Source organism: Solanum dulcamara, chromosome 3, assembly GCF_947179165.1.
Source record: "Solanum dulcamara chromosome 3, daSolDulc1.2, whole genome shotgun sequence".
In the NCBI taxonomy this organism is placed as follows: domain Eukaryota; kingdom Viridiplantae; phylum Streptophyta; class Magnoliopsida; order Solanales; family Solanaceae; genus Solanum; species Solanum dulcamara.
This window is the reverse complement of record NC_077239.1, coordinates 45,895,590-45,906,081: the sequence shown is the minus strand read 5'-3', so window position 1 is coordinate 45,906,081 and position 10,492 is coordinate 45,895,590. Positions and strand designations below refer to the sequence as shown.

The 10,492-nt window shown below is 31.0% G+C and overlaps 1 protein-coding gene across 1 annotated transcript; it reads right to left on the bottom strand.

Moving 5' to 3' along the window:
* Window positions 1–6,275: 6,275 nt before the first annotated feature.
* Window positions 6,276–10,247, bottom strand: LOC129881637 (cytochrome b561 and DOMON domain-containing protein At3g07570-like). Its single transcript, XM_055955772.1, has 4 exons — window positions 9,988–10,247; window positions 9,496–9,901; window positions 6,764–7,047; window positions 6,276–6,661 (listed from the first exon to the last, which is right to left on the bottom strand). The coding sequence occupies exons 1-4, from the start codon at window positions 10,153–10,155 to the stop codon at window positions 6,431–6,433; spliced, it is 1,089 nt and encodes a 362-aa protein (XP_055811747.1). The 5' UTR covers window positions 10,156–10,247; the 3' UTR covers window positions 6,276–6,430.
* Window positions 10,248–10,492: the final 245 nt, after the last annotated feature.

Sequence of the window (10,492 nt, the reverse complement as noted above, 5' to 3'; positions counted from 1 at the left end):
AATTAGCTATATGCGCTCATGACATGGAGTTGATCATTGCAAGCTATGAAAAGGCATCATTTGTCTTTGATTCGAAAAAAGAAGCTGCAAAACTCAATGAGTCACCGAATACCAAAAAAGGAATCTGTGACGATAACTGTGACTTCTACAAAGGCATCCACAAGACGAAAGTTGAGAGAGACAGTTGCAAATCAACAAGCGCTAGAAGTAAAAAATCAACCAACCTTGAAAGAGTTACAAGCAAAGGTGTATCCCTTTCCTGACTCTGACATTCCTATGATTCTTGATGAGCTTCTAACCAATAAATTCATTTTACTACCTAAGCTAAAGAGACCAGAAGAATCTAACAAAGTCGACAATCCTAAGTATTGTAAATTTTACCGTATCATCGGTCATCACACCACAAAATGCTTCACTCTGAAGAAAAAGATCATGACATTAGTGCGAGAGGGAAAGATTATCATTGATGATGGTGAGGAAGCTAATGCAAACCATGTCAGTGCCAAAATTGATCATAAAATATGTTCAATTTTAGAAGCTCTACGACCTATGCACCCTGTGTCATCACCAAAACTTGGAGTCATCATGCTACATTTTGGAAATTTTGATCTAGTTGAAGTTTCTGCCTTGGTGAAAACAACAAACACACTCAAGGTACATTACTTCTCTAATGACAAGAATGATGATACTTGTACTTTGGTCGCACACAAAAGACAAAAGCATCAAAGGACTTCTAAATTGCTACTTTCGAAAGTCGACACAAGATCAAGTGTTAATCAACCTCAAATATGCAAAGGCATAAAATCCAACACCAAATCGAAGTACATTAATGCTTCATCACAAAAGGTTAGAAGGACAGTTGCATTGATGGAATTCTTCCCCAAAATGCTCCTCGATGCACGAGCCTAAACTGCAAGTTGAAATGCTCCTTAATGCACGAGCCTAAACAGCATGTTGCTCCTGGCCCGCATGAGTTTAAACTGTGTACGGCTCAAAACAAATCACAAGTTTATGTGTTCATATATCGAAATATAAAGGCATCCATAGTCGAAAGAAAAATAAAATTTACGATGAAGTTAAAAAAAAAGAACTTTATTGCTCAAATATTGAAAGAGTTTGATGCATCAATGAATACAAAAAAGAGTAACATGAAGATAACTATACATCATCATTTACAAAATCCTATATCATGAAAATGATCAGAAGCTGTCATGTTGTCAATTTGTCTTGAGTGCCCTATCTAATTTTGCAAGTATTGATTGAAGGTTCTACGAAAGAAGTTGTCTTCCTTGAAATAAAATAGAGGATCCAATCACCTTAGTAATTGTCTATGATGAGCTTCAAGAAAATATGAATAATAAGTATGTGTGATTCTTGGAAAAGGAGTAAATTTGTGACGGGATCAACTATGACAACTCTTTCCTTCACATGAAGGTGTTGATTGTTGACCATGGCTCAAAACTACAGCACATCCACATATTGTAAATCATCTTTGTCTGATATTGAGACCCATTGAGCTCCCTTGCAAGCCTGGAAAAAAAAAACAAGAAAGAAAAGGATTTGTGAGGCGTGATCTCCTAGCTTAAAACACTTGTTACTCATACGTCAACTTAAAAAAAAATTGTACAAAATACAATTTTATTTAGGATTTATTTTTCACATATGTTTAGCTTTGAAAGTTTCATTTCCAACGCCTCAAACGGTTCACTTTTTGGATACTCCTACCTTAAGATATGAATTTTTCCCTGTCACGCGCGAAGCTGAAGAGACGAGCAAGACAGAACTGTGAGCTGCCTTCAAAGCAATATCTGTACCAATTCAAAAAGCCTTCGGCCTTGATTTTTACATACAATATAGCTCTTTGAACCCTCTTTCCAATGGAACAAGAATATCGTGATTTCGGAAGTTGTGTCCAAGTAAAACATGGTTGGTGTGAATTTACATAGTAAACAAATTTGGTGAAAAAAATACTTCAGGTACTTTCTGAAATCTTGGAAATCAATTACAAGATGTTCATTGTGTTTTCAATTGCCAATACTTATCAAGAAGGAGCAATGAAAGTTTTGCCTAAATGTCCACTTGTGTAAGTGTAAAGAATTAAGTCCCATTGTCCTACGTACGTTGAATACACAACAAATCATAGCTGCTCTATATTTTAAAATGGACTTTTTGCAAAGGAAGTGATCAAAGCTTTTTTGGAATTGAAATGATGAACAAGCTACACTTCACAATAAGTGTGAACGCATATACAAAAAAAAGAATAAACAAACAAAAAAATGAAGGGAGAAAGAAATGTGTCGTCTCTTTGTCTTCGGGTACTTCAAGCCTCGTCTCATTTCAATAAATTTACACTTGACAAGCCTTGAAGTAGGGAGCATCTGTAGACACATAAATTTTATTGAATTTAATTCATACAAAATTTGGATTAAATCCATGTTCATTTGGGTTGAATAATTAATTTGGGTTTCATAAATGCATAAGTCCATTTTATTAACTTCAAGTCCAAAGTCCATTTCATCTTGAGACCCAAGCTCATGCCATGTGTCAAAATGACTTGGCATTCCAGTCAAGTTAAAAACCAACAAGAAGATGCCACATGTTCAAATGATGTGGCGATCCTAGTCAAAATCCAACGGTCAATCAAAACCAACCTTATCACATAGTATTTGTGATAAACTTGAAGACTTACGAGAACCAATTAGAAGAAGGCAAAAGAGCTCATTCACATTTGGACTGCCTCCCTCCTACAACTATAAATAGGAGGGTTACATAATTTTCTGAGGACATTCTACAAGCATTTTAGAAAAGCTACAACACCAACTACATAGTTCTTCGAAAGAGTGGTCAATGGAGTTCTTCCCGGAGATCGAATTAAAATGATGAAGTGTTGTTCGATGTTTCCGGAGATCAAACACATCTCAAGGGAGTCTACATCATCCTACATTCGAGAAATACGGTACTGCCGGCCCTCGAATTAGGGTAACACATTATGAGAGAAGAATCAAGAGAACAACAGAATTGTACTTACAAAGATTCATCAATAAAATAACTTTTTCTTTTATTTATTTTGATTGCAATTAATTTTCAGAACTACGAAAATTTGTTGTTATTCAATATAATTTATTTGGGGTAGTATTCAAAGACATCTTGTTATTCAATATAGCTTTATTTGTATAAACCAACGTGAACAATTATATGTAACTAATCAATCTTTTTATTGTTTTTATTGAAAGTAATTGATTTATCTTTACTTTTTTTATTTCAAGTTCTTTCTTCTCACTTAAATGATCTTAATAAGTTATCATCATTCATCACCTATTTGTTTAGACTTGTATCCATAATCAAGTTTGCACGCCAAGTTTTGCTCACTCGTTTTAACTAATAAACAAGTAAGCATGTTTTAATTTTTTTAATCACCAAGATTATTTATTTGATTAATAGTTAATTTATGCTTAATTAATTCACTTGTCTATATAAAAAAATATTTTTTTATCACAGTCATTTTTATCTTAATATATTAGTAGCCTTTTGCTTATCAGTTGATTTTCTCACATAATAAATGAATTCAGTTCGTGGATCTCGAAAGGTGCTTAACACCTTTTTTTTTATGTCACTTGAATCCTTATCCAATTTTTAATTGAGTAGACTAATAAATTAAATTTATGTGTAATTTAGTCTAGAATGATGTTCTAACGCATCAATTTGTTAGATGGTGACTCTTATCTTTTGACATTCTAAAAGAGATGTCACGGCCCATTTTTTGCAAGAAAATAGAGTGTGACACTTCTTATTTGAGAAAGTTATTAGCCAAAGGCATTGTTTTAAAAGTAATCTTCTTATTTGAGAAAGTTACTAGCGTAAGGGCACTGTTCTGAAATCAATTTACTTATTTGAGAAGGTTATTGGCCTAAGGGCGTTGTGTTGAAAGCAATCTGCTTAACTAAGGAAAATGTGGCCTAAGGACACAATTTTAAAAGTAAATCCACTATTTGAAAAGGCTTGTAGCTTACGGAATATATTTTGTGAAAGAAATACTCATATTGTTGTTGCATTTGAATTTTTTTTTATTTTTATGATCATATATGAATATTCATTTTCACAGATTACAGATTTGGTAGAATACAAATGAAAGAATAAGAAATGTATACCCGATGAAATTAGTTAAGGATGATTGATTATTGATAATATCGAGGAAAAATATCAGTTTAAAAGCCCTAAGAAAATAATTTTGAAAAAGTATATGGACCTCACGAGTCCCCTATGGATCTTGTCTCATAGCATGCCACTATGAAGAAGGTATATATTGGTGAATCATTAGCCATTGCATTAATATCATTACTTTACTTTGTACTTCTTGAATACATGTAATTATTGTAGTTCGCAGTTATTTATTGAATGATTATGATCAGCTGTTTATACTTGTATTTTCTGAATTACTGGACAGTTAAGCAGATCATTTTCTATGATATAGAGCCCGTTTGGATGGGCTTAAAAAAAGTAACTTTTATGTATGAAGTGCTTTTAGAACTTTAAAGTGCTGAAAGTTATTTTTATAAATAAGCAGTTGAGTGTTTGGATAAAAGTGCTTAAATGAAGAAAATTATGTGAATTTTAGGGTTAAAAGAATAAAAAGGGTAGTTTGGAAATTTAATTAAAATATAAGGGATATAAAAGTAATTTCCATGGTCAAAGAAAATGACTTTAAGCACTTACAAAAAAAAAGTTAGGAATCCTAACTAAGAACTTTCTGACTTAAAGTTAGCATTAGGCAAACACGTCCAAAAGCTGAAAATGGGCTTTAAGTTGGTTTTGACCAACTTAAAGCCAATCCAAACGGGCTCATAGTTGTTAAATCTTGCTAGGTTGACATATGATGTCTATTGAGTACGTGTATTTTGTACTCATACTATTCTTACTGCATCTTTTTTATGTAGATCCTAGGACTGGATGACCTAGTAGATTTTTGGTATGAGGTGATATTTTCTCGGGAGCTTTGATGAGCTACTAAGCGTTCAGAGTAATAATAGAGACCCTGCATTTTTACTTTCATTTACTATTTCAAACCAAGTTATAGCTTTCGGGCGATTGTATGATCAGTTAGATGCCCTTGTATTGCAAATTTTATAGTCACAAAATCGCAAAGATGGAAGCTCCAATTTTATAGATACTGCAAGTCTCTTCTTTGAGTTTTGACAAGTCTATACTCCGACAAGTCTCGTCTTCAATTTTAACCTAAGATATGGAGTCCGTTTGGATGTGCTTATAAGTTGGTCAAACCAACTTATAAGCCCTTTTTAGCTTATTGTGTTGTTTGTCTAATGTTAACTTTAAGCCATAAAGTTCTTAAAGTCAGCCAAAAAGGAAAAGTTAGGATTCCTAACTTTTTTTTTCTAAGTGCTTAAAGCCATTTTCTTTTACCATGGAAATTACTTCTATATCTCTTATACTTTAACTAAATTCCCAAACTACCCTTTTTATTCTTTTAACCCTAAAATTCACAAAAATTTCCTCATTTCTTCGGCATAAGCACTTTTATCCAAACACTCAACTGCTTATTTATAAAAATAATTTTCAACACTTCAAAGTTCTAAAAGCACTTCATACATAAAAGTTACTTTTTTTAATCTCATCCAAACGGGCTCATGTACATGAAAGTACAACATTTCAAAGCCTTCAAAAGACGTTTTATATATGTATGTGTGTGAGTGTGTGTGTTTATTTATTTATATTTTAAAATTTTGATCTTTCACTTGTTTTTAAAATAAATAATATTATTAATATTAAACTTTAACATCGATCTCAAATCAAAAAATATTTCTATGATGAAGGAACATGATTAATAATATTGCGGTATCATCCCTTTACGGAAACAAACATCCTAAGTCTTTTAAAATTTTATCATGCCTTTATTTAAATCTTAACTCATTGATGCTTATAAATTAAGTTTATAATTATATTTTATCTTTTTTTAGGATATTAGTATTTAAAGACTTGTTGTTATTCAATATAATTTATTTGGGGTAGTATTCAAAGACTTGTTGTTATTCAATATAGCTTTATTTGTATAAATCAAGGTGAACAATTATATGTAACTAATCAATCTTTTTATTCTTTTTCAAAACTAACTGTTGCCTGATGTTTTTGGCCGTCAAATATATCACAAGGAGGTCTATATCCTCCTATGATTGAGTGATACACCAGTAACATTCCTCGAATCACAAAAAAAAAATAAGATAAAAGAATCAAAGCATATAGATAAAATTGTACTCACAATCTTAATAAATAAAATCTCTTCTTTTTGTTGAAAAAATCTGTTACCAGCAATTAGAAACACTTGTTTGGTTGAAACGTAAAAGAATACATACATATAAATATATGTTTAATTTGTTGAAGAAATATGAAGACAAGAATAGAAAGCAAAATAAATAATCTATTTTGTCATCCACATCCTTAGTTCTAGAATGCTAGCAATGCTGAAGAATGCAACGAGAGTAACAGCAAAACCAACATTCCAAGAAGTCCCTGCATCTCCTAAATGGATTCCATAGAATATATTTCCTGCTGCCAAAAGTATCAAAACCCTTCCCAGTGTGTAATGGTACCAATTCCAGTATTTTCTTACTTTTGATTCCTTCCCTGGTCGAACCAAAAATGCAATGACCTAACCATATGAAATAAATACCAAGTTATAACTCATAAGACAAATAGCTAGGTAGTAAAATTAGAGGTTAATTAAATTAAAGTCGGTGATAGACGAAGAAACCTGCAAGCAAGCAAGAACAAGAATGAAGATGCCAAGGGCTTTGTGTCTATCAACATGAGCGCTAAGACCATCTTCAAGAACAAAACCACATACAATACCGGCAAATCCAAGGAGAAAGCCAAGTGATTGAATAGTAGTGTGAGAATAAAACCATATTGGATCATATTGCCTCATGTATCTAGCAACCATTACCCCAATTGGTATCAAAATACCCCAGCTGAACATGTTCAGGAGTCCATGAGTTCTCCTAAGATTTGCATGAGGGGTCTTTGATTTACTTTCACCTGTTTAAAAGCATTACATACAAAATTATATTACTCTTAAAAATATATTACATGCAATTCATCAAGAATTGGGAAAAGTTTTCACACCTAATTTGAATAATTGCTAGGCACGTTAATTCATGGCAGCTTAAATTTTACTTTAATAGTATTCAAGGGTTGGTTGTAAATCAGATCCATTGTCTTGTATTGTATTAAAAAGTAATTAATGCCTTCTCCCACTTGAACTAAAATTAAAAGGTTGACTAGTAAAATATATTGACATAAACAGGAGTACAACTCATTCTGACCATGAAACTAATGAATGAATGTGACTAATGTGATTTTGCATGTGCCAACATAGATGAATGGCAGGTCAGCTTGGACACATGAACTATTCCACCACACATTTGTAACTCGATTACCAGCATAACCATAGATATATTTTAGACGAATTACTTAATTTTGTACGTTTCTATTAAAATTTGAACCTAAGTGTAAATCTCTATTACTCCAGAGCAATGTTTTAAAAGGCAATTTTGGGATTTTCTATGAGGTAGGGGCTGATAAAATATCTTTGAGGCTCATGTGTGGAGCTTTGATTTATTTTGTGAGGCTATGTTTTAAGCATCCGATTGTATTCCTAAAACACGCCGAATGCTCGAAACTCGCTTAAAAATTCTTATACAATATATGTATCAAATTTCTTAATTAAATGAATGATGCTTAATAATTTTTATTTATTTATAGAAGTAAGAAAATTAAGAGTAACTCATGGTAACAAGTTGTAGTATCACATATTTATTATTTGAGAACACTGTGAGGTTGAATATCACTTAACATTTCTTTTAGAAATGCATAACCGAATTTTACATCTTCACTTGTCATTGATCATCATGTTTTTGTCTTATGTATCAAAATTATCATACTTCATTATTTCACAATTTAAAAGTAATTTTATTTTTATTCGTGAAGAAGTGATGTTTTAATTACAATGCTAATAAAAAAATTATTTAGGAAGATAAATTGCATAATATGATAACAACATTTTTAGAAAGAAAGGGTGAAAAACATTGACCACCCTGAACTTTGATTGAAAAATCAAAATCCCTTCTCAACTATGAACAAAAATCGTTCTCTCCCCTTTATTCTATGCAATATCTATTTTACCCTTGATTTTCAATCTTCCATCTATGTAATATCTCTTATATTATGTATAATATTTATTTTTCGTATTCTAAGTATTTAAGCACATTAACATTATAAGTAGAATAATTTTTTATCAGCTTGTCACCAAATTTTATGTTATTATTTATGATTATTATTTTAATATTACATGCATTTAATATGTCTATGTATATAAATGCATGTTTCAATTCCTTGTTATTCTCAAATGTCTGTATTGATAAACAATTTTTGGTTATCAATAATGAAATATTTTTTAAATTAAAAAAATAAAAAATTACTTACAATACAAATAGATACTATTTTAATTTTTTTTTATAGAATATACCTTTATTTTTATTAATATTTTTGTATTACCTTCTTTGAAATATATTTAAAAGCTATTATTATTAACTGTTATTTTTATTTGTATAAATACGTATTAGAGTTTTGATTATTATTAAAATATTAACTTTTTACTTTGCTCATTTATTTCATTATAGAACGTCACTAATTTATATATTCAATTAGAATTTTTTACTTTAATTTTTTTGAATAGAGAAATAATATTTATTTTTTAATAGAAAATTTGTTACCTATATCAAAAAATAAAAAATCATGATTTTAAAGAAGTAAAAAAAAAGACAAAAATTGATAATACAAAGAGTAAAATAGATATTTTTAAAAAATTAATTAGAATGAAGGGGAGAATGATTATTGTTCATAGCTGAGGGGAAATTTGATTTTTAAATCAAAGCTCAAGGGGTGTATTCACCCTTTTTGGAAATTGTGATTCTTTTATTATTTGAAAATTAAGCTTTTATATCATTGAATTATTAATACTAATAAAATTATATTTTTTTATGAATTTCTTTAATCATATTTTGAATTTTCTTAAATTATTAATATATTCTTTATAATTTTTGTATTGTAAATAATTTTCGTATATAATAAATTAAAAAATAAAAAATACATAAAGCTTACGCCTCGGCTAGTAGTAAGAAGAACGTCCCGCCCTTTAAAACATTGGTCCAGAGTTCCATTCCAAGTGTTCATTAATTATAATGAAAATATTGTATTTACCAACAAATTTTGGTCGTATTATTAGTTGGTAGTAGTTGATAAAGTAGTTAGTTACTGGTGGAGATAAACTAATACTAGTAGTAAACTGCTTTCTCTCGAAACACTAAAGGCGTGCCGTGGACCCCACTCAGACTTTTTGTAATAGTACACATTAACTACCCAATTACGGTAAGGATTTTTCAAAATTAAAACTTAATTGTAATGAGTTTTTCAGGTAAAAAGTACCTGAGTTATAATCCAAGAATGTGGAGATATGTGCCCGATGTTGTGACAATTGATAATTGATAGGAGAAGGTAGGCGTCCGATAGGGCCGAGGGAGTAAATTAGTCGATTTGTGGGTGTGATTTCCGTGTTCAATTGGAAAGCCATATAAATCCTTGAGTTTTCAGCAATAATGGAGGATGTCATATTCATCAGATCAAGATTCCCTTGATCCGGCACAACCTCGGCCGGTGATTGTCCACCCAGAAAATACCTCTTCATGGTTGAAGATCCATCGTTGCTCACCCATCCAACGATTGCACTGGAACCCACCATTTTCCCATCTCTTGAAAAACCCATCCCTATGAATGAATTGGAATTCGGTGCTGATAAAAGGAAACTCCACACTTTTCTATCCGTCTGCAGATACTGCACCAGTATGTATGTATAAATAAAGGCTAATTAGGGCAAAAACCACAATTAATTCTGATAGGTGAGTATATTATACTACTTACTCTGAGGATATAGCCTTGTGCATCCCATACTGAAACACAATGAAAAGAAGAAGTATCAAACAGAGGTTTGTTTTTTAGGTTAAGATTGGAGGTGCATGAATCTTCACTATTTACTTGCACCAACCACAACCACAACCACAACGCAAAGACCTTCCAACACCTCTTCATCTCTCTTTCTTCACTAATGATTTTAGTGAAAGGAAAGAGATATATGATCAAGTAGTTGACCTTTTGATTTGTTTATATGGAGTGGGTACTGGAGTATAATATTCAGAAATTTATTCTACTCTATTGTCAACATATTTTTATTTTATTTTTAATTCTGGTAATTATTGGATACCAACCTTACGAATTTAATATATTATTATATCCAAAATTAAATGGCTTATCACTTGGTAATATAAGTGGAGGGAGGGGTTACAAATTGACATATTAATACTTTATTGGGGATTACAAGGATCAAACTTATAAATTACTAACAATTGAGGAATCAAACGTGCAATTA